Source organism: Acyrthosiphon pisum, chromosome A1 (genome assembly GCF_005508785.2).
Source record: "Acyrthosiphon pisum isolate AL4f chromosome A1, pea_aphid_22Mar2018_4r6ur, whole genome shotgun sequence".
NCBI lineage: Eukaryota > Metazoa > Arthropoda > Insecta > Hemiptera > Aphididae > Acyrthosiphon > Acyrthosiphon pisum.
In genome coordinates this window covers 92,421,782-92,447,980 of record NC_042494.1, presented here as the reverse complement: position 1 = coordinate 92,447,980, position 26,199 = coordinate 92,421,782, and the positions used below count along the sequence as shown (strand labels likewise).

Here is a 26,199-nt window from a genome sequence, read left to right as displayed (position 1 = left end):
TATAATATATAAAACCTATATAATATATTGTAGTACCTATAATATATAATACATACATATTTTTAATTTTTGTTTGATGTGATAATTTATTTTGAATATGCAAATAAATAATATGATTAATTATTAGATAACAACTACTTATTAAAAAGTGCTCATTTATTTATAAATTTCACATCACGAGTTTGCCTACTAAATCACGAAACTAATTAATTGGAGATCCAACCAATTCTGTTTTATTTTTTTATACTTAACATTTCAAGTCATATAAGTTCATTTTATTTTTCATAGAAATTTTACACGCGTATTTCATCCTTTAATAGAAACAGTAAATTACTGTTATTCAATATTTATTATAATATTACTTATATATTATTATAGCTTATAAGCTAGGTACAACTAGGTATAATCAGTTGTGTCATCGGAGTTCAGATAATTAGAACGGAAAAATATAATCATAATAATAATATTATAATTATGCCCTGTTGTACCTCCTATAGGTACACCAGGTACACCGTACGTTCTTTGTGTATACAATAATAATATTATAACCACTTTCGCTATACCATATTGATAGGTTTTGGAACCTGATACTGCTATGGTGCAGTACGACCGCCGAATGGACAGCAACTACCGACTCGCGCCTCCCGATAATCTAGGACAATATCTTGGAAATCCTACCTGCAATTATTACAATGCCGGTACTCAATTACACCAGCTCTGTCCTTGTTATATATAGGTCCGTTTTCCGATTCAGCTATTCATTCGGCTTGTTAACACCAATATTGCCCCCGAGTACCTACCTATAATACACGCCACTGTGGCCCAGTTATGTGGGCGGCACCCGAAGCCTAAGTGTACACTGCACATATATTTAGCTGGTATAGTGTCATTGTCAGTATGTACATAGAAACTATAGCCGGACATGCCGGAAATGTGATATTCACAGTAATTTCTGTGTGTATACCGCGTAATGATGTGACAAATCCGTGTTTATTTGTATAATATAAATATAATATTTGCAAACAGCTGGTAGGTAAGTACAACAGGTGGGCAAAACCGTTTTCTCGAATATATTATTGGTAGGTATACCATCTACTTTTTAATGACGTTTTATTTTTATTTTTTACTCGAATATATTGTTAGTGTATAGTATTGGTATAAAATATTAGTGTTAAGACATCGCTGTGACACACTTGAACTTCTTCTTCGTTACAAAATTAGTTTCGGTCAATGGTAATTTTCTAACGATGGATCGATGATTGACGGGTATTTTGATTTTTGGCATATTATATTTAAATGGCTCGACGCGACCAAAGTAATTTTCTCATCGTACGCGCATGGTCATCGAATTATTGTTGTTATTATGTACATATTATTATATATATATATATATATTATGTTAATAATGATTAAAGTTTAATAGGCAGGTATGTGTGATAAATTGACATTTGCTGTTCTGAATTTTTTTCTCGAATTCCATCGAATATTGTCTATTTCTAACAAGACACGATAAATATACATAAATACTTTATTATCGAGACAAATATTAATACATATATACGTGTTTTACATTTTAGCATTTGATGATATTATATTTTGTCTTTTGGACCTCGAACTTCTTAACTTATGGGTATAGATACTTGACCGATTTAAATAAAGTCATATTTTCTATCTAATATATAGAATCACGCAGGTCGTCGTCGGTGGGTACATTGAATCTGCATCGTTTGAATGGTATTACTTTTTTTTATATTATGCTGAATTCCGCTAACTTGTGGAATTTATCACATTAAGTGAATTTTTAACAATTCCTCTACAACGGCGTTAGATCCTATTGCACATCTAATTCACGTGAAATTACCATGCCATCGTGTGAAATTTCATGTTTAAATCCGGTGGGCGTGTAAGATTTGTGAATTGTTGTAAAACGACAACAGCATAAAAACTAACAATATTAAACGGTAATTTAAGACTGTATCGCAGCGCCTATATTTTGCAATTCACATTCCACTACTGACCGAACCAATTGATAGATTTTCATTTTAATCCATTCACAAGATGTTTTTTTTTTTTTTTACAAAAGGTTTGATCACTTTAATGAATGAAGTGATTAACGTGATTTAGCATTTAATGACTTAACGGACTAACAGGTATTTATTCTTTTCTACACAAATAAATAGTAATTGCAGCGTTTATTAATAGTTATTTAAATGAAAAAATGTATAAGAGATGGATATTTTGTTACGCTTAAGTATTTCTGAGTATTGGTACAAAAATACACCTATAGCGGTATACCAACTAATTTATTTACAAATACATGTATATTCATAAACATTAAATTATTTATTCCATCTATTAAATACTTATTTAAGTTGGTTTTAAACTATAAAAAAAATTATTCTGAGCAAACATTTTTTTGAACTTAATAAATATGCCTACTTATACTATCAATTACATATTAAGAACAATTGTTAAGTAATTTATTCAAATGTTTAAACATTGTAATATTTTAATATTTTAATTTTAAGTAATTTATTAATTTTATAATTTCGTTTTTTCTCTACGCTGCAGGTGCCAGGTTGTATAATAATATGTAGATAATTATAATTAATAATTTTTAATATGTAACTATCTACTTCTAACATGAGCTGTACTTAAAGGAGGTATATATAACAATAAACATGTTTCTTTCTAAAAAAAAAGATACCATATACAAATAATTAAATCTGTGGTATTGTTTGTTACAATAGTCATGATACACACAATAATTACAATGAGTTGAACAATTTAATTTTGATAGATTAACATTTTTTTCCAAATAACTGCAAAAATATTCGAAAAATAAAGAACCAATTTCGGAACATAATAGCAAATTGAAGCTTGTAGGACTAATAGGCTATACCTACATATTCTATTATAATTAAAATGATATCAATGTTTGGATGAAGTATTTTTTTAAAACGTTTTGTATGGTCTTAGACCACTATGTTTTTTTTAGTTTTAAAAGAAAGTGACATAATGTTATTTCATTACATTCAGTAAACTATTGAAATGTTTATAAAAGCATAATTTTTTAGATTATTGATTATGCATATGCATTACTCAATTAATATTAATTTAAAAAAAAAAGGTTTGTTTTTATAAATCTTTAACTATACCTAAGTATATTCATTTTATAATTGAATAATAGATTTGTTTGTTTTTTTACATATTTCCCATGTACGGATAATAAATTGCTCGTAAACCGTCCGCTAATCCATGCGTGTTAATGTTAAAAGCAACAGGTACGTGTTTAATGCGTGTACGTGCACATTGGTTGGCGCCTGATGTATTAAAAATCAAATTATTTCAAATATATTTATTTTACAACAATTAACACGTGTACATTTTATAATCATGTAAGGAAAGTGCATAATAAAAACCTATAGTTTTTAGACAGATATATGGGGGGGGGGGCATGGATCCCCCCTGGATGTGTTCGACCAAATATCCTCCGATTAGTGCATATTAAGTATAATAATAATAACAATATATTATATACATTAAAAATATTTTTTTTATTGACGAATAAAAATTTAGCTTACTGTTTAATCTTTCATGTTGAAACAATTTGTTGTAACACTTCTAAATATAGGTAGTTAGGTACCTATTTTTATGTTATTTTCATTTGTTTGTGGTTTAATTTAAGTCTTAAGATAAAAATTCGAAATTTAATCTTTAAATTAATATGATACATATACCAGGTTATACCTATTGCATTATTGCATATTATATTATATAGGGGAGCTACCGACATGCCTTGAGTCTCCTTTTATTTTCTATTTTTTATTTGATATATATATATATATATATATTGCGTGCTGGTAATAAATTTAATATGTTATTACTAAAATATATATAAAAAAAAATACATAATCTAATAATACCTATATTAAATAATTATATTCTGTAGATTTTATAATATAATATGCTCGTTTGAATAGTATTTGAATATCTAGTATAGGCATGTAGTCTGTAATTGGTTTTAAAAAATTAATTTTGTTATGTTAATATTAATTTTATAGGCTAATGGACCTATTGGACAAAGCCTTATTTATTTTTTACAAAATAAAATTATAATTCATTTTTTTATTCGTCCTAATAAAGAATTTTATTTTAAAAATAGATTAATTAATTTTAATGTTTTACATTTGGTGGTTATAATTATTAACAATTTTGATTTACGAATTTATACTCTTAGAAAAAAAGCTTTGAAATTATAATTAATATTTATTTAATCCCTATCATAAATTGCACGACAGTTTTACTTCTTTAACGTTTGGAAGTGGTATAATAATATAGATATAAGTACATATTAAAATTAGGAGTGTATTGAGTATTGACATTTTTTATTTTAGTTTTAATTTTTACAATATTAATAATATTAATATATTATGCTGTTTTGGTTGGCTCACATTGAAGTATTTTAATTAAAGAAGATTCAAAATAATGTCCCAGATACAGGACGATGCAACGATGTACCTACCTCACTGTAAAAACCCAAAAACCGATTTCTCTGTGCCGGAATTTTATCGACCAGCGAACCTACTCATAGAAGCCCACACGTACGCAAACTTTCCAGAATCCTCATAACTGCTGGACCGTATAATTGGGTCGGTTAAGTAATTAAATCAGATGGTTTTCGCTTTCGCACGACGCAGCGATGACTATATATACATATACATATATATATACCTAACCTAACCTAGGTAGATGGACGCAGTTTGGCGCGGAAAACCTAATCGAAGAAACCGATTGCTAATTTAGTTTGTGTTGTTTTTTTTTTTTTAATTCTCCACTCCACTTTTTCTCCGTCCCTCGCATTGTTTTCGACCAAATAGAAACTGCGTCGATTGGTCGGAGGCGTACGCGACCGTTACGCAGGGGTTAATGGATTTCATGGAATCAGAATCTCTCGCATGCCGTTTCGTCTGTTATAGGTAGGTATAGGTTGTTATTCTCTGATATTAAGTAATTATACAAATACACGCACGTGTATGCTTTTAGTGTTGGTGTAGCGGCTACCGCACAAATTGTTTTAAGTAGGTAGTTACATATATAATATAATAGTAGGTATATAATATATCATAGATATGAAAAAAAATAAAAACTCCAAACGAAATGAAAATAAAACTGTAAATAGAATCGAGCGAGATATTTTTGTATTTTACGGTTGTTATTATATATACCTATATGAATTGTAACGGAACATTTATGTAATTTCTCACATATGTATTCCTATATAAATTAACGTCATTTCGCTCGAAACGATAAGACAAGCGTCAATATATAGGTAGGTAGATACTATTAGGTATTATTACATATTGTACTATTGTTAACTGTTTTTTGAATACTCAATTCTTACATTTCAAACTTCAAAATATAAACACATTTTCGCGAAAGCAAATAAGACGTCATACACTATATAGTAGCAACACTATTTAGTTGGTATACTTACTAGTTGTTACTATAGTCTATTTAACCTTTAAAACTTGTAAAACAATGAGATTTAATGTTTACAATATATTTTGTATGCAGTGGTTTACCTATTTATTTTAATAATTAAGTGTACCAAGTTGTGCAAAGTTGATCAGAAATATGAATTTTGATATGAATAATGAAATGCCGAATCTCGTGACCAGTGTTATATTTTTTATCGTTCATTATTATTGTTACTATTCTAAAAATGTATATGCAATATGCAGATATTATTACCTAATAATTAATATTATCACGGATACGTTTAACCAAAACGTCAAACCGTAATGATTGCTAACTAAGTCATAATAAATATTTTATTCACACTATGGTTTAAAATAGGTACCTAAATTGTTATAGTAATTAGATATTAAGAACCAAGTACAATAAACCAAGTAGGTATACTAACCGATATAGACAGTAATATTAGTTGTAAAAGGACTTTCGATTTGCTTGAGAATTCTTGTACCGTTTAATTTAGTAATTTAAAGTTCTCTAAACCAAAATTATTTAGAACATGACAAAACATGTCAATATAATAGGTAGTAATTTTCAAGTAGGTATATAGATAAACTGTATATTATACATGTCTTACAAAATCGAATACGTCCGTGTACAATAGTGCACATCATTACTTATTATAAAACTTAGTTATAGTCGGCGTTATATATTACAAAGTAAAAGTAGACGAAATGTTATACTATGAATGGTAAGACCTCGATAGGGTTGGTTAAATAAATTAGAATTGTAACTTTATGACACGATAACAACTATATAATAAGTCATAATAATATTGTTCATTATGACAACGCTATAACCGCATAAACCAATATAATGTTATCATTATTTATGTTATCACTAAAAAGTTTGGCTAAGACTAAAATCTATTGTTCGAAAACGCAGTAAATAGGGATATAAAATTCAAGATTTCTTTTGTCGTACGTTCTGAATTGTATACCTATGTTAATAATTTATATCTTATGTAGGATTTCTCTTCATCGGTTCATTTACCAATTGATCTGTTTTCATTTCGCGATATGACTATAATTATATAGAACATGATTTTAATAAAATGTACGCATCATACATTCATAATGTCAATCCATTTCTATGTTATCGGATTGAAATACAATACTAGAAATCTGTTGATATTAACGCAATATAAAATAAAATAGATAGGTACTTGATATCGGAATACTTCCAACAGGTTATTATGTAAGTATTGTTGTATTCACGAATCACTTTTCACTTTAAATTAAAATACAAACGATTCATTATATTTCTGTTTGTGTCATGATATTCACGAATTATAATGTAAAATACAATTAGGTACCTATATACCTAATCCGTAGAAAGCAAAACTAAAAATCAAAAATAGTTAAACGAACATCAAAATATACAAAAGTGTATGTTGTCAGTCAAATCAGTGATCAACACTGTTGCAGTCTCTCGCTGAGACTAACCGAGTAATAACTAATTATATTGAATTTTTGAGTTTGTATATTGGTCGTATACGATAATGACGTTATTTACGGTCAGCTCATCAACACATCTGACCATTAATATTGTAATCTTGGACTTGTTCGCCAACCACCTGCAAGGCCGTTATCTCGATGAAAAAAAAATCCCGAATCGTTTCGGAAACGGTATCCCGCAGCCCTACATAATGACATTTGTCATCACCACGCACGCACACACACTGAAAATCCACAGGTGCCACTGCTTTATCAGGGGCATCGTCACGGTGGCGGTGCAAGACCCGTTGCTCCCGAGGAATGTCGCGCTCGCCACTGCACACTATAATATAAACATAGGTAGGTACACGCCGTGACAGTGGCGACGGTGCAGTGTGTCATGGGACGTTGCACACGACTGTGTGTGTGCGGATTATACCTATCCGAAGCAGATCAATTGCATTTGTTCCGGGATTATTATCGTGCACATTATGTAAGAAAAGTGCGCATACGCGTCGTCGCGTATTGTCCGGTACGTTTAATGTGCTGTATCTATCAAAGACTAATTCGTGTTTACACGAAAACGCGCCTAGCAGGATCGACTGCAGCAGCACCGGCGATGCAGAGTGGCCATTTGCGCTGGACCATTAACTCGGGCGATCGGCCAAATCGAATTATAGCGCGATAAAGCCGATGATCGAACAGCATACCTATAGCAGACACGGAAGCCGCGGTCAGGGGCTGGAAACACGAGTCTGCAGTCGAGACGGAGACGGCGGAGGAGTTTAAATATTTTTATATCATTATAAGCGCTGTACCTCGACTGCACTCCTTAGGTGGTACCTACACATGCTAATGTGGTCTAGGTCAATGGTAAAATAAAAAATAAAAAAAGCGAAATCGCGATTCGCGATATAATATAATATATAAACTACAGGAACGCACGCCCACGATTGAGACGATTGTGTTCATATAATAATGCGTACACGCACAGGTAGTTCGTTGCCGACGACCACGATAAATAATTTAAGTTTATGGGCATACCCGTAGTGTATATGTATACATAATATGTGCGAGCAGCAAAAGGATTGTAAAAATCACAATCGGTGTTTTGTTCGACGTATTCAAACCGCAAATGACCCAGTTGCGTCCGCGTTAAAAGAAAATTATAAACGAAAGGCAAGCGGACGACAGACGTGTTGTATATATAATATTATGTGCGTGTATTGATCGGTTAAATAGATTGAGCGTATTAACATTTTTTTGTTGTACTATTTAAAGTTTAAATTGACAATCTTTATCGATTTACCGTTTGTGAACGCGTATTTACAGAGGTGGGCGTTTATATGTTTGGCGCGCGAGAAAAGCAATAAATGGTCTAACAACAGTACATATTTTATACATTATTATTACTATCCGGTAAATATATTTAGAAAAATTAACAATTATAATATGTTTCGCAAAACTTGTTTATCGCACTCATAGTGCCAATTATAATAATATCATATCTAGTGAAATTACTATACCACGTATATTAGAGCATAATATACTATCACCGTATTATATTATACGTCGATGAACAGGAGTTTTTTTTCTACACGAATAACGATCTAAGTCATTACACAAAATCATTAGAAATTACGTATCAGAATTTTTTTTTAAAGTAGAAAAGCTGAGTTTACAATACAATGATACTTATAGACAGTTCGACTTGATGAACATTTAACATGATAACGTGAGTATAGGGCACTAATGCGTGTTATTACTTATTACGACCATTGGTCATTAGCTGGTATATTGATAAAGATGTAATAAATAAGAATTGATTATTTCAATATCGTCGAGATTAAACGAGTTTTTAGTTGATAGAATGTATTATTATATCGAAAAAAAATACTTCACCGGAATAAATATCTGGTCTTGTAGAATTGTCGGATTTCGATAACTAATTTTTATCCGAAAGAAGAAGTTTTCCTACAGGCCGCATCGAACTCAGATTTTTTATTTTATTTCAAATGATGGTATAATATTATAATAAGTAAAAAACGCTTAAAATTGTATTATTATATAAAGACTTAAGACATATTATAAAGTTTGAGATTAAAGTATCGAAAAATGGAGTTTGATGTGGCCTGTAGAATATTAGCTTCCATTAGTTTTAAAAAAAATTATTAAGTTTGGTCGATTCTACAAGACAGGATCATTATTCCCGTAGAGCGTATTCTTGTGTACAAAATTGCATTGACACCGGTCGCCATAATGAATACAACATAATATAGAGGCACGAGTTTAACTATGAAAAACAAGAATTCACTAGTAACTAAAAATTTAAGTATTTCGATAGGTTGTCGTTTGATACTACCTATGCATAATGCATTTATCATAGTTTTTACTTTTTGGGTTATCAAGGTTTCCCTCGTATTGTTCATTTTTATATTTTTGACCCATTTGCCATTCAATTTCCCTCGATGACACTGGTGAGTGGTGACACGTTCTTAAGGATAGATTTCGACTAGTTTGTCACTTTTTTTACGTACAAAAATACGTGATCTTGTCTAGTAAAAATAAAACTAGTACCTACGTACTCTAAGCATGCGTAAAGCTCTCGGGGCAATTTTAACCTCAATGTTACTTTTTATATAGGTATAGATATTTGTCATTATATTTTATTTCGAATTCGATGTTATCGTTTAAATTGATATTTAATTTTTTTATCCGTAAAAATACAAATATCTTACTGATATATATAAAAAAAAAAAAAATGAAATCATTTAAGTGAAAAATAAAATAATTTTCCAAAATGATTGCACGTCAGTCACCCGCAGAGTCGTTGCCATCACACAATAATGTTGAAATTCAATTTATATATTTTTTTTATCAGTATAATATCATATTTGTAGTATACACAATTATATTACATGCTTGATGCTATGAACAGTTAGGTTGCTCAAATAAATAAATTCGATATACTAAACATAAATAATAGAAAATTATTTTGGTTCTTATAAGATATTTTATGAAATATTTATGATTAAGAAGGCTCAAATCGTTTTTGTCAAAACCAATTGACCAAATGACCAATTTAAACATAAATTTCGTTTATTTAAATTCCGTATCATAAATTAAATCTTAAGAGGACTGTGATTTTTTATTTATATATTATACTTGAATAGTAGGTACAAGCTGTTATATTATATTTATTAATAGGGAGGTAATTTTTCCATTTTATTTTGTGATTATCATTATTTGTAGTTTGACTAAGTATATTATGTATAGTAAAAATAACGAATTTTAATTTTCCGAAAGTTAACCATCCAGGTTAAACCATAGATATAGTGACTTATATAGTTATCACAGGCAGGCCATAATTTTTTAAGCGGTTTTTTTTCTTGGTAGAATGGTTTTAAAAAAAAAACCATGCATCTTTTTAACGCATGCTTACCTACATGTAACTAGGTACCTATACATTTTAATGTTTAATTTGAAATTTTATCGTTTAGTGTCCGACTCATGGGAGTATTATTTTTTTTTATAATTATTTATTATTTCGTCGGATCTTACCTCGTCTTCAGTCGACTCCGGTCGGTCTGTAGGGTCAGCGGCGGCGGAGTAATCGCTCGTCGTTTCGTCGGCTCGACATGTCGCGGCGACCAAGACGGCCAAAAGTATCGCGCGCAATAGCGCCCGCACGCTCATCACGACAAAACCACCGGCGTTGCTTTACGACCGTTCCACAGACATCCGACGGTCGTTTCCGTTATCCGGTTTCTGAAAAACAAACGCAACGACACAATATTAATATTATGTACATTGGCTAATAAAAACTCTTGTAGCGTATAAATTCCGTCTGTAAATATGGGTAGTGTGTTTATATTATTCGTGATGAGGTCCATGACATTATTACCTATAATATGTTTTCTTTGATTTCGATCGGCATTCGCGGCTGCAATAACTGAATATTTACCTTTACTCTGCGATGCTTATCGACCGAGGAGACATCGCAAATACTTGGCGAATTTATATATTATGACAAATCTGAAATCCGACGCGAGTAATATATATTTTTTACTACTTGTGAGTTGTGTTTATGGCCGCTATAAACTAATTTTTTTTAGCGAAACGTAGTGAGTGTAGGTACGTCTTGTTTTGTTTCCGAATGTTCAAACTTTCACATTTTCAGTTACTTTGATAAAAAAAAAAATATCAAATAACAGAAAGGGAATGCTTATACATTTTTTAAATAACGGTCGTTTCTAACTTATGATGGTTTGTGGTTGAAATGTATTTAAGAAAAAAAATATGTCTAGTCATTAATTTTACAATTTGGTTAATGTCCCGTAAAAAAAATAACAACTTAATAAATATTTTTTTTTGTGTTTTAAATAAACTAAAAAGGGTCCAACATTTTGGTAGATAAGCGGTAGCTCAATGTATTTAGATAGGTATGTAAAAACAAGTCTACCTATCATACCTGTCCTGCAGCCTAGACGACGAAGCTTCGGGTCCACGTGTTGTTTTCAATTATTTCTTACATTGAAATTGTAGATACCTATGTACTTAATAATTCATTCAATAATACAATATAAAATACGCACTACTTTAATTATTTTATTTTCAGATCAAATCGACTGTGAACAGAGACCATACCAACGTAGTAAAATTGCCATATTCAATACCTAATTAGTAAAACATGTGATAAAGTTGTCTATAATATTACTATAAATGTTATGCTCCTTTCCTCGGGTTCTCCCACTTCCAAGGATGCAATAAGATTGTCGTGACTTCTCGACAGTAAAATAATAATTGAAATTAATATTCCTAAAGTTTTAAAATCAATAACTATATGCCTATCGGCTATCGGACACATTTTAAAAATTTTAGTCACTTATAAATAATAATTGTACTACTTGTTCCACTTAACACCTTTTGATGTTTAATTAAACAATACAAAAACGTTCAAAATAATACCTTCTGGTTTCTACTATTTTAATTAAGTATACTAAGCCACTAAAGTGTTTAATTATTTTTCTCTCTAGCGTTTTAATTTATTATGTTAAGTTATAATCATTGACAGAACGTGTTGTATAGAGTTCATTGTATTGGTAAGAAGGTTATTGTCTTGGTAAATACCTATATTACATTATACGAAAATTATTTGCTCACATTATTATTATGTCTAAGGTTAACATTTGAATTTATTGAAATCAATGTTGTAACCAAATATATTATGATGTACATTACACATTATTGTTTTCAGTTTATTCGTGTATTATAATAAACTTGCATTTATTATTAAAATATATTAAAATATCTTTAAAATTTGTTAATAAGAGTTTCAATTAAAAATAAAGTGTAGAATTTCGTTACACCTGTTTTAATTTATAAGTTATAACATTTATAATGATTTCAATGATCTTATTTTCTTTTTGTTTTAGATTTCTCGGGACAAACAGTACTTATGCATATTTATGTCAGGCGCCTTTATTTATTTTTGTTTAAGGTTCATTGGCCATTGCCCATCTTAATCGTGGATCTTAGACATCTGTGGTCATAACGAGAATAATACGTAACTCGATCAGAGTTGCTTACCGTAACGTACTAACGTCTACCGTCTGTATAGTATTTGAGTTCGTGTTACATATATTATTTATTTTGTAATTTTATTGTGCTCGTTGTCTTATCTTTGTGCTTTTACGCTTTTTAACTTTGGCTTTAAGTTACCACTGTCCATTCTCATACGTTATCTAGGTCTCGGATTTAAATGTATTTTTACAACTAGAAAATATATATTTATACAACTAAAATTTGTGATAAAAATTCGAAGCTCGAAATATGTAATATTTATCATGTACATGTCTTATTCTGTAAATATTTTGATTTATTTATAATTATACAGTATACTTATATTTAAAGAAAATTTCTAAAACGAAAAAATGGTACAGTATCTTAAAAACTAAAAAAAAAATACATTAATGCAATATTTCTACAAAATAATTAAATACACGTAAACATCTAACAAACGAAGCTTAAACCATGAAACATGCACTATGGTTCGTCACATGTCTACTTTTCGGATAGGTAACCATAATACAAAATAATTAATACTCAGATAAGATATCAGTTGGTATTTTATCCGATAAAATTTTATCTATATTAGTCTATATTATATTGTCAACATTGTCTAAACTATAATATGTGAAAAAAAAACAGAATTATTGTGAAATATTTATATATACGTATTGTATTTTAGTATTTAAGATGAAATATGTAAAAATATGGGTTTAATTGAAAATCACGTGAAACAAATTTATCAAGTCATAGTGATAATATGTATTTACCTACATAATATAAACCCGAGCCCCAGTTATATCTATAATTTTTATCTCTAAAGGTTATTCACCCAGTTGATCCGTTTATTTAGGATTCAATAACAGATTCTCCTTATACTCCATAATCACGATAGTAATAATAAAAATACAACTGATCATTCGTCATCAAGAAGAAAAGTCTTTGAATCAAAAAAAGTGTCTCGTTTGAGTATAGTTACGTCAATTATTGTTTATTGTTGCTAAAGTATTTTAAGAATTATTTTTCGTTTTGTCGTCCTACTTCCCACTCGTATTTTCGGTGGAATTTTTTCTTAAAAAATCGTATATTAATACGAAACGAGCAATTCATTCCTTGATAATGAAACATTAGTTCATATTTACATCTGTTTATCATAGGTTTTTGATGGCTAAAGTCCGTTTATTTTTTTTCAATTCTACGTTTCAACAATTTAGGCCAGTTTCTTTGTCACTATATACTCTATATTGGTCAAATCGTAAAATAAAATTCATCAGACCGTAGCGAAATCTAAGTAATCGTCAGATTATACTGATTATAGTCATTGAAATTGTTTGTGTGAGTGCTGTCTACCATACATACATATATTCATTATTCAATAATTGTGTCATTTCCGTCTGTTAAATCTTTAATTTATATAGTAGGTACCACCTAAAGTCATATACGTTTATTATACGAATTTATTATAAATAACTATTTTCTATCTTTAATAGAATATTATTCAATTATATATAACATAAACGTAGTTTTATCATACTTTATAATAATACGTTTACTATACTTCACTGTTACCTACTCATCATTTATCAATTTAACCTATTTACTAATTAATATCTCATTGATATGTGTCCACCACTTTTTCTATCTTATCTTTACATGATCCATCAAACTACACTCGGTAGACACGATACATTAGCTATTGACACGAATGTGTACATATTGTGTGATATGTAATTTACTTGTTGTTCACTACATGTTTATACAAACAACCGACTTATATATCTGAATCGTGAATAAAATGTAAAATCAATTATTCTTCGACATTCTCTGACTCCGTCGAGATTCGTAACTTATATACACTATCTACCTCTTAACATGTTTTATATATTTTATGGGCGTTGCGTCTGATGTCGTAAATTGCAATAATAAAATGCACGTAAACATGTGTAAAACTGTTCGTTTATTAAATTGCAATAATAAAATGCACGTAAACATGTGTAAAACTGTTCGTTTATTATGGGATTTATACCATTGACATAGATATAATGCATATCATAGTTATCAAGTGCATTTGAATATAAAGTTAATGGTAAATAATTACAGTACCTACTTTATAATATGTAAAATATGTAAAATACAAAATAATGATGACGGGTGACTATATAATATAAGTAACCTCTATAGGTTATAGTATTTATCTACCAAGTAAGAAACCAAAATAAAATATACACCGCAATAACAAATAAATAAATATTTATGAGTTTAATTTTAACACTATTCAGTATGTATATTTATGAAAATATTTACCTACTTCTCATGAAAACGAAGAATTTCTTTAGAATTACGACAAACACACATTACGAAAAATACCCCCCTCAGAATTTTTTTTTTTTAAATATTGGTGAAATAAATACAGTTTCTGGTATTGTGTAGTGAAATACTCAGATTTAGGTACCTGGGTTATAGCTTCTCAAATATAGTTCTGTTTTGGATTGATCATGGGGCCTAAACAAAAATATAGAAACTAAAAACAATTTTTTTTTTTTAAGCATATGAACCTGATGAGGTATATAGTACCTCTATTAATTAAAATGTAGTTCATGAAATCGAAAATAGATAATATAATTACTTTTATTTATTTACAAATAATTTCTCTATATTAAATCATGACTTAACACTTATATGATCATCATTTCGGAATGAGAAAAAAACATAAGAAATGAACTAAAATTAATACAATGAATCTTACAATACCCATATAGGTATATTGACTTTATATATGAATTTTAGTTTTCTTTTCTCTTAGCTTTGTAAGTACGCGTTATAATACGTGCGTTGTATAACCACTATAATATTATAATATGCATAGTTTATCGATGTCTAATAATTGGTATTTGATACACACCATTACGTAGAATAATATGACGTGTAAATGTTATTATTGTTAAATATTTGTTAATAATTAGTCTGCCCCTGCTATACATAATACTATAATCCATTAAAGATTAAATACAATAGTAAATTAAACAATCATCGAATAAAAAAATATAGGTTATATCAAAACAAAAAATACATTTCATAATAACTATTTTTATCATTTATATCTACCATTCTTCACTTTAAACTCATTCGTTTTGGTGTGTTATAGTGGTAAAATAACGTCTTCATACTACATTTTTAATAAAATAATATAATATAAAATATAAATGCACGGAATTAAAACCAAGTTACAAAGAGACCAAAAAAAGGAGATTTCACTTTTTTAACATGATGTAGGTACTTATTTTTCTTTTCATATGTTTATTTGTAAATTATATACATGCTTCCACAAAAATACCTTCTTCTAAAATTTATATTCCAGATCCGCCCTTGAATATTTAATAAGTAATAACATTTACCCATTGATTATAATATGCATTTTGTGTAGGTACATTAAATTAATTTCCATGCAGTTTTTACATTTTTTTTTTAATTTTTGATTTTCTTGTGACCATCATTGATCACTGATCGATTTAAGTTCCCTAGTTTCTAATATATTCTGATGTCTTCGATATTATAATATTTATTCATATAGGTACATCTGTTATGATTATTAAGATTCTGCTTTTTATTTTTTTTTAAATATTTTCCCAGTACAAGCCTTTTGGTATACAAGGCCTCAAGGTTAATACCATTATCTATCTGTACGGTGTTAACGGTATTCTCTAATTATTTTAAAATAATACAATATAATATGTAGGTATATTATTATCGGGTATAGTTTAACGCACCACATGCAATATGCATGTAGTATGTATAGGTATCTAGTATCTACTTATACTATCTATAATAATATATACCAGGTATAATATTATACCTAGAAATAAAAATAGTATTGATTTATTTTTTGAAAGTATTTTATGTACAACATAAGCCTACTATTTACATAAATTCTGTGGAGAGTTTTGTTTATTAAATATAGAACAATTTAAAATACAAGTAGGTACAGCTACAATGCTAGTATATTACCAAGTACTAACGTATATTATTTTACGATGTAGATATATGTATGATTTTGTGAGAAATATTTTATTTTTGATTATTTTTAAATGATCCACAGTCATCGTTTTACGCGATACTTGGCCAAAGTCTGAAAGGAGTTATGATTGTACACTAGTTATAGATATTAAAAGTACGAACATCTAAAAGGTAAGATTTCTGAATTAGAATTAACAATAGTTCTAATATATTGTGTAGCATGTAGCGCAATAACATTTTCGTAATTGTACCGTAACTAAAAAAAAATTCTGTGATGCTTATAGAATTGTTTAGGTCTTAGGAACTATCGGTTATTATGCGTACATATTATACGTAATTATAGGTTTATTATATTTTTTTTATATTTATAAATGATAGAGAAAATTATTCACTTGAACGGTAGATGGTAGACCTATCTAACGTGTTGAATGTATTTACACAGGAAGCTTTCAACTTAAAAATATTATGAATTTATACGCTTAGAGAGTCGATTTTCATGTTTCGTTGAATGAAAGTATACATTTAAACCTATTATATAAATATAAAACAATTCATTGTATAATATTATGTTGTACGCAATCTTATTAGTAGGTATGTGCCCGACACATACGAGTAGTATAAATAAATATCGTAATATATATTATCATATATCTTATTATTAGCTGCTATATTGTTATATCCATTATTATTACGTCTCAGTGTAATATAATATATAGTGACGATTTTGGTACAACAAACCGGGACTGGAAATAAAAAAAATACGGACATAACTGCAGTTGTGGGAATATAGTACGCTTTATAATATTATTATTATTATTATTATTATCATCATCACGCTAACGAGTGTGCGAAAATCGAATTGGACTCTGCAGTCTTCGTATACGCCGACGGTATTCGGTCATAGCGTCGCATGTGTATCGTGCGATCCGTTCCGAACGGCAAAACGTTTTACGCACGTAAAACACTGTTATCACGTCCGACCGGAGGTGGTGGTCGCCGCTGCAATGTATTACCAGCTGAATAAGTGTAATATCGTGTATAATTGTATAAATAATGATAATGTGGGTAAGGCTGCGGGTAAGCTGCAGTGTGAAGCCTTTTTTTCGGATTTCGTGAAATTTGCATAGTTCTACGAACGTATATGAATGAATAATTAAACCTTTTTTCTACTCGAGCTATAAATTGATATCGGAAAAGACGGTATATATAATATATATAATAATATATATATATATATATTATATATAGATAGACTTTTATATGATTAGATCTTTAGAGCCCCATATGGTTTTTAAACATAACATACCTATGTTGTAGATAATATTATAAAAGCCCGATAATTGGCCGTTGTTGAAGACTTGCGTTTCGTTGACTTTTGAATTAGCTTTTCTAGTCTAGAGGAAGAGTAGGCCGGCTGTTCAGTCGGCTAAATAGCTGGTCCACATGCCGTTGTCTGGCGAACTATATAAACTAATAACTAGGTATATAATATGATATTAACTTTATCTTATTTGACGTATTTACAGTTTGAAAGCTGCAGATCGGGAGTGTCGATTTACCGCATACCGCGGTCGGCGCAGGAGTTCGAGAAAACCCATGCCCGTAACGGCGCAAGATATTTTTTCGTCGTCCGTCCGTAACCGTTTACCGCGTATACGAAAACAAACAAACCGCGGTACACCGCGTACTACCAGCCATACCTACATAATATATATTATACCGCGTGTGCGAAAAACAACCGGTGCCCGCCAACGGGCCGTGACGATAATATATAACGTCGTGCTGCGCGCATTATTTTTATAAGTCCGAGCGGCGGCGGCGTCGATGACGACGATAATATTATTATAACGACGTACGCATAATATTATATTATTATTATGTTTAGCAGTGCGATGACGAGCGAAGCGACGATACGGATCGTTTTCGGCGCTCGTACCGTTTTTTTTGTCGATTCGCGCACGATAATATAATATATATTATAATATATTAATATGTGTCGCGCCCGAGACGATGTCGTTACGATTATGACATTACACCGCCTATCATATTATTATAATATAATATAAGGTAATTATTAGACCGAGCGCGATCAGTTCGACAATAATATTCCCCCCTCGTCGCACGCGTGACGTTAATTGATTGCACGAGCGCGTATTTACGCCGTTTCGGCGAATCGTAACTGTAAAACCGATAAGTTCTGTTTTTCTTTCTCGATGATTTTTTTTTTGTTTTTCAAACATCGATTACTCGTTGAAATGGTATAAAAACATGTGTTTATTTTTTTTTTTATGCGTTTTCTTAGTACTTAATTATTGTGATGAGCACTATTTACGCTACATGTCGTAGGTTTAATATACGCGCAGATCGCTGAGGGTGAAAATAGACGAAACAACCACGGCCGGTTAACGATGAACCCTTTTATTTTTGTCATTAAAATATTAGGAGTTATATAATATAGAATAGTCGAATACTCGAATTGTCGACATTATAGTATAATAAACATCGACACCTAACTGTCCGGTCCAAACTACAATCGACTTATCGCGCTAAAAACATGGTTAACCTATATCAATTATGTCGATATAGGAATAAAATATTTTATTATATTATATCGGCGTACCTATATAAATGAAAGGTTTAAAATAATTGCTACAATTTATTTTGATGTAAAAGTTTTTTTTTTATAGTTTTATAAGTTATCATAGTTTACTACTGATGTGCACGCGTGTAGGTATGTCACATATAAATATGATTTTTTAGGGGGCTATAGAAAAAGGAAGGATAGACATGTCGAAAACCGCGCAAATATCCAAAATAAGGATTTGGGTCGGCCCAAACTTATCAAAACATACGTCTACCAGAAGACTTATATATTTACAGTCAGCGGATACCTAACTAATTAATAATAAAAGTTTTGATTTATGTCAATGTATATTTTGATAATGTCGGCCGCGCGGTGATCGGGGAGTGGATCCTGCAGGAATCTGAACATTTCCATTGGTATTCTTGAGCACCCTTGTCCCTTCATATTATTACACGATTCACGTGTATATATTTTACGAGCAACAAGTGTCACGCGGGAAACCTGTTCGATTCGCTATTGCGCATACATCAGCTGTGATATCATTATATCGGTCAATCTTTTTTTCATACGTTTTTTTTCTTTACCTCGTTTGTCAAACGGATTATCGAATGTGGTTTTTTTCGCTGTGAAAATAAATACATTAATGTATATAGATGGAAGGTACACATTATTATTCGCGCAGGACTGTTGTAAACGTACTATGTAGTCAATATTTGTTTTCGTGCAAATACTCTATGATACGCAGCTTTCTTATAAGATATAATATTATTTTAGGTATACAATATAATATACAATATCATTGTGCTGCGTATTCTGCAGGTTTGTTGTTCTATGCAAATTTATTTCGCACTCTTACGACGCGTAGCAATGACGTGCAAGACACGAGTTATTGCAATCTTTGACAAATAAACTTGATACCAAGTGTATACTATACCAACTGGGCCCAGTAATCTGTAGAAAGTTTTTAATAAGAAAAAAATTTCCTAAAAAAAAAACTTTTAACCGTTTTTGACAACACGTTTGATAAATCGTCGATTTCGTTATATCTACCTACCATATATTATCATGATGTATGTCTTTGGATGACGTTTAACATTTGAATGTCCGGCAATTGAACTTGTACAACTTTTATAATGTGTCATGTGCGTGTATCGTGACTTTACTATAATAGGAATTACGCATACGGTATATCTAATAACATAATATAATACATTTTACACATTACACGATTCCTTCCAAAAATTCAAATACGGTGGCCGAATTATTACTATCTACGACTAAAAACACGAAGAATTAAATCTCTCTTGTAGAACTCGTTGAACGGTACTTTTCTTTTATATCATTCGTCGCCCATCGGTCATTATTGTAAGAGGATTTAAAGCGGAACGCATGTACACAATACTATATGTATACACGAGTACATCAACTATACTTAGCATTACAAATGTGAATTTCGATAAATATCTATTCGGCTAACAGTAATACGCCGTCTAAACATAAAAAAAAAAATAATGAGTATATTGTGTTCTGCATATTATTATAATACATAAAACTGGCCATAATTATATTATTTATTGTCTTAAATGGATTTCAATAATATAAATAAAAAAACATTTTCTTTTTTACGGTGCCTATATAATATTATTATAACATGACTACTACTCGTGTATATTTGACTAATTATACCTATACGAAAAAAAAAAATAAAGTAATAAATCATTAGACGTATAGGTAGGACTAATAAAATATTATGTCGTATTAACGCAGATATATATATATATATATACTTATATATATATTATAAACACAATAAACCAAACGCATTGACGACATTGACCCAATGCGAGAAATGAGAATCAGATTTTTTTCACGAGACGTTTCCCTGTTATTTCCAACTACGCCACAACCAACCACCACCACTGTCGCGGTCACCAAAACAATATACAAACCTAGGTATAGGTAATATATAATGCATTAACTTTCGATCGGAATTAATTATAAAATCGGTCGTACGTGCTCCGGGTTTTCGCGAATTTGAATGTCGGTCGAATCGGCGCACTGCAGTATAGTAGACACGGATGGATCGCATTTTTTATTCGACGGACGACCACTGAATAATATAACCAAAATAAGTATTTTCAACAGGCACTGCACTGCAGCTGATACGTCTACAGCTTGCTGAAAATTTGAAACCGCCAAGGTTAGGTTAGTTTTGGCAGTCACACTCGCGAATTATTCATATTTCTATTCGTCGACGAAGTTCAAGTTTCAAGACGAAATAATTCTCATTTATTAGGTTTTAACGGCGTAACATTATTACTCTGTCGGCCGACGAACGTTTACACGCGATTTCCGTGACCGCGCATCCTACGCCGCCGCCGCCGACGTCTGCTGACTATTATTTGTTGTGTAAATAGAGACTATAACATTTCGGTTTTGGAGAACAGTCCTATTTAACCCATTTGCCGTGTTTTAGTTACAAGTCCTGAGCCCGCGAGTTACGAACGCTTCCGTCTATACTGTACAGTTAAAACGACTGCAAAACTACGTAAAACGTTCGAGCACACACTGTAGAATAAAATACAACGCTACAGAACTTTCGGGAAAATCGAAAATCGATATTGTAGTATTACCCATGTATTATTATCGGATAGTACCGATATCATTGCGAATCGACATGTCGGGAAATCTGCACCGATTGGTTGTTGGAAAGCCGAAACCGTCGTCGTCGTCGGTTATCCTAAATAATAAGATTTCGTCCCCCTGTTCAGATCCTATATTTTGACCTGCGGCGAACGTGGTGTTTTTTGTACTCCGAATCTTACCTCAACAAATGATATCTATCTTTATCGGGTTCGTGTAATAACCAACTACGCATTATAACACGCACAATGTACATAATATTGAGGGTGTAACAGATAGAACTGACTTTTGGAATAACTTTTGTTCTATTGAATATGTTTAAATTTTTTTTTTTTCATATATAATTTATAGTCACTTGCACCCACATAATATATTATACAAACAATTATTTTTTTTTACCACTAAAAATACCAAACCACGACTGGTCTAAAAGGGACCACAACTGGTCTATAGGGTGAGACAATCATCGTTTCTACCAAAACACTATATAGCGTAAAAAAAATGACAACGGCCGCCGAACGATTTAATTAAATTACTATTATTGTTGTGTGTGTATTTTACGACTGCCGCGGACAACCTACTTCGTAACGATTCCAATTCACCGAGTAAAAACATTGTGTTTTCCATTCAACCTACTTAGTGTGTGTACTGTGTATATTATGTATAGGTATACCTACAACACGGGCTCGTTGTGTTTTCAGGAATTCAATGTCTGTGGCTTGTATTTAAAATACGCTAGAATTTAAAACTATAAACTGTATAATTTTCGTTATTTTTACGCGTGTGGACGACGAGCATAATAATTAGATTACATTTTTTTTTTTTGTATACATTTTCACGGTAATATGCTTTCGCTTTTCTGCCGTTTTACTGTTTTCCTGCAGCGCGTATAGTTGTTGTATATTTGTATATTATATATTATGTGCATATACATATATATAATATTATTGTGTACAATAATATTGCAGTAAAGTGTATACCTATTCATTACTTGGGTGTTTCAAATGTTTAAAATTCTAAACGGAAAAAAATAAATGCGCTCAATTTGTACATAATATGTATTATTAAATAGGTACATAGTAGTCGTACGAAGTATTTATAAATAGATTTTTGTTATTTTTAACGGTATATTAAATTATACTTATATACTTATACAAAAGTATTGTTAACATTTGATTATTAGGAGGTACCTATATTATGACAATTGTATATTGCAAATGTGTATAGTAAGAAATCGTTAATGGGCTTAGAGGCAATTTTACGACTTACGCCTAACAGTAAAAACTAAATACGATTTACTCACAGTTAAACACGATGCTCATTTGTATATTATAATGTAGTGCCCCTGAGGTAGTTAACCCAATATGCTCGACTATAGCATTATATATAGGTATTGTATAAATGTATAATTGAATTTCTAATTCGAAATGATACATTTGTTATATAAAGATTCTCTTAAGACCTATGCTCCAGATGGGAGAAATATAATCAAGCATCTGCTTTCACGGATTTTATGTGCAATTTAACAACAGAAAGTTTTCGAGTAATATAATCATAAAAAAAACGGCCTACTTGTAAATATATTTACCTATGTCGTTAGCTAAGACGATCCGTGCTCAGTATAAGAAATTATACATAATATATTGCATAGGTACTACCTGCACGTGGTACGTATTATTCATTATTATTATTGTAAATTTACTAAAATACTTTTAATTATTATTTAAAATAATACAGCTAGTGATTCTAGTGGCTAAAAAAATATATATATAATAATATACACGTGAAACTATTTAAAATAATATAGATAAGTACTAAAGCTATTCGAAAAAAAAAGGATACTCTGGTATATTATTTTAAACCAATTAGGTATATCTGTGTACGGTACCTATACGAACTGGATTCGTGAGAAGAAGTTTCTCTAACAATGTATGCATGTGTATAGTGATGCTCATCGTGTATGATATAAATTCAAAATTAAAATGTACATTAAAGTATTATTTTTTTATTGCATTAAGTTGTATAATTGTTTTTAATACACATACTTTTTATTTATCGTGTATCAAATACGTTAAAATGTTAAAAAAAGTATTGTATTTTGTTACGCAAATAATATTATTTTCTTCTGATTAATATTGAAGATAATTTTAAAAGTAAGTAAACATTGTTGGGAAACACTTTGACATAAAATATGTTACAATAATGACGGATAATACTTAATGAGATGATATATTACTAATATAGGCGATGTTAGTATAAAAATATTTATTGAATACGGAAACCAATAATTAAGTCATAGAAAAAAAAAATTTTTTAAGTTTCCGAATTATTAAATTTATGCAATATCACATTTATTGATAGTATTTATTTTTGTTTTCACGTAGACGTAGGTACCTCTAATCACATATTATATCGTATGAAGAAAAATTATTAATGTACTTTTATATTATTATAGTGTATTATTTATTTATTTATTTATTTATTCTGAATATTATTACGGTGTAGTGTGTATAAATAGAGTAATAATTCCGACACGACCTATAATAATAACAATAATTGTATGTACGGGTAGTACGGACGTGGACGTGAATTAGAGACTTGAACGGTGGGCGATGAAGTTAAGCATCTCATAATTATACACTGTCGTAATAATATCAATAATTCTTAGGTACTTACCGCTCGTGCGCGCGGTGTGTAAGTCGGAGCGATCCAAGTGCCCGATGAAGTCGGTATAGGTAATATCGTATTGTGTATCGATCTGATTGTAAGATCGAATCAAAAAACGATCCGATCGAGGGCTGCTACTGTTGTGTATGCGTGTATACTGTGTAAATCGCGTCGCGAAAGAGATTTAAAAACAAAATTTAATATTACTATATTATTTAATACGATGTGTGTTTTAGTCGACGCAGAGCAAAATACGAAACCGCGTGTGCACTTCTGTAGAGACGACGGAGAACTAAAATATAAATAGGTATAATGTACTATTATAATATATTATAATAACGACCAAGTGTCGGAACTCCCGCGCAATTGTTCCACGTGATATCGTTACCGGACGACTGTGCCGACGAACGGTCGTCCGGGCGAGCACTACAACAACGCCGTCGCCCGGACCCTCCCCACCCGCGCAATTCGCCGACACGCCGCGGTTTTCCGAGTGTATATAGGTAATGATATCGGCGGCGAGCGCCGCAAACATTTTTCATTTTTTTTTTGTTTCCTTTCCACAATACTTTTTATAAATATTAATTTAACAACGACGGCGGCGGCCCCCGCGGACGGACGGACAGATTTGGTTTTTTTTTTCACGTCTCTTCTGTGCCGCCGACGATGACAATATAGAACGTATATATTAATATTATTACTGTACGTAGTGCATATAATAATATATTATAATATAATAATAAGTTATTTGGGTCGAGCGATATAATTTTTACGTGTGCGCATGTATATTATTATAGGCATTATATGAATATTTCCAATATATTATTATGATATTATTGGGGGAATTAATTGAACCGAATACGAGTGTGATGCGGTAAAAATTCGTGTCACACGATTTCAAATCGATGCGGCGTGGTTATTGGAAATCGGAATTCTTTATGTTATTAACGTCGCTGTTTGTATAATATATTATTATAATATAATTTTTGTTTAATATAAGTACTTAATAAAAAGGGTATAGGTATAAAATATTATTATGTCAATAATTTACAAACTGAGTAAAAATATCTATAAAATATTAATACAACATTACAACATTCATGTTATTCTACTTTTACTTTTATCATATAAACTTATTGTGATATAAAAATAGTATAGATTGTTAATGTCAAAAAAATATATATAAAAAAAAAAAAATTTTGCTACACAATATAACAACAAATACGTTTATGATAATATGATAAAAATTAATATGTTTACTTGTTTACTTGCTGCAGATGAATTTTTATATTGTTACTAAATACATTTAAAATGTTAAATATTTGTGAATAATGGGTTTTTGATCCTACTACGTAATGGGTTTCTCGTTCAAATAATTTTTGTTAGGTAGAAGAGTATTTTATAATTTAAAAATTTGGCGATTAAATATAATGATAAAATTGAATTGTCAAGATTCTAAATAACGCGGACGATTTTGTAATTAATTGTAATTTTTACAATTAAATGAGTTATCGGACATTTAATTTTTGAGTATCTATAGCATAGACATATTAATAATATGTCTATGGTATCTAGTCTAGTATACTTTGGATAAAATAACGAAATATATTTTAGGTATTAAATATTCAAATTATATTATAGGTACCTATTCAGTTTTATAAATTTGTTATGTTGTACGTGAGTCAGAGAGAGAAAACAAATAGTGCGCTGACATCCTCTGAACACATTGACGGTCACACCATGTTATTGCAG

At 30.3% G+C, this 26,199-nt stretch overlaps 1 protein-coding gene across 2 annotated transcripts in view; it reads right to left on the bottom strand.

Annotated features, from left to right (window-relative positions):
• The window catches only part of LOC100573121, a 36,910-nt gene extending 12,059 nt beyond the window's left edge, over positions 1-24,851 (bottom strand). Inside the window, exons 1-3 of one of the 2 annotated variants that reach the window (XM_016801888.2) lie at positions 18,078-18,352; positions 17,860-18,023; positions 10,533-10,739 (exon numbers count right to left, since the gene is read on the bottom strand). In XM_016801888.2, the coding sequence (XP_016657377.1) occupies positions 10,533-10,667 (135 nt within the window). In that variant the 5' untranslated portion in view covers positions 10,668-10,739; positions 17,860-18,023; positions 18,078-18,352. Of the gene's footprint in view, positions 1-10,532; positions 10,740-17,859; positions 18,024-18,077; positions 18,353-24,456 lie in introns of those variants that run through there. The other variant, XM_003242325.4, reaches the window with a different exon arrangement.
• Between the last annotated feature and the right edge of the window lie 1,348 nt (positions 24,852-26,199).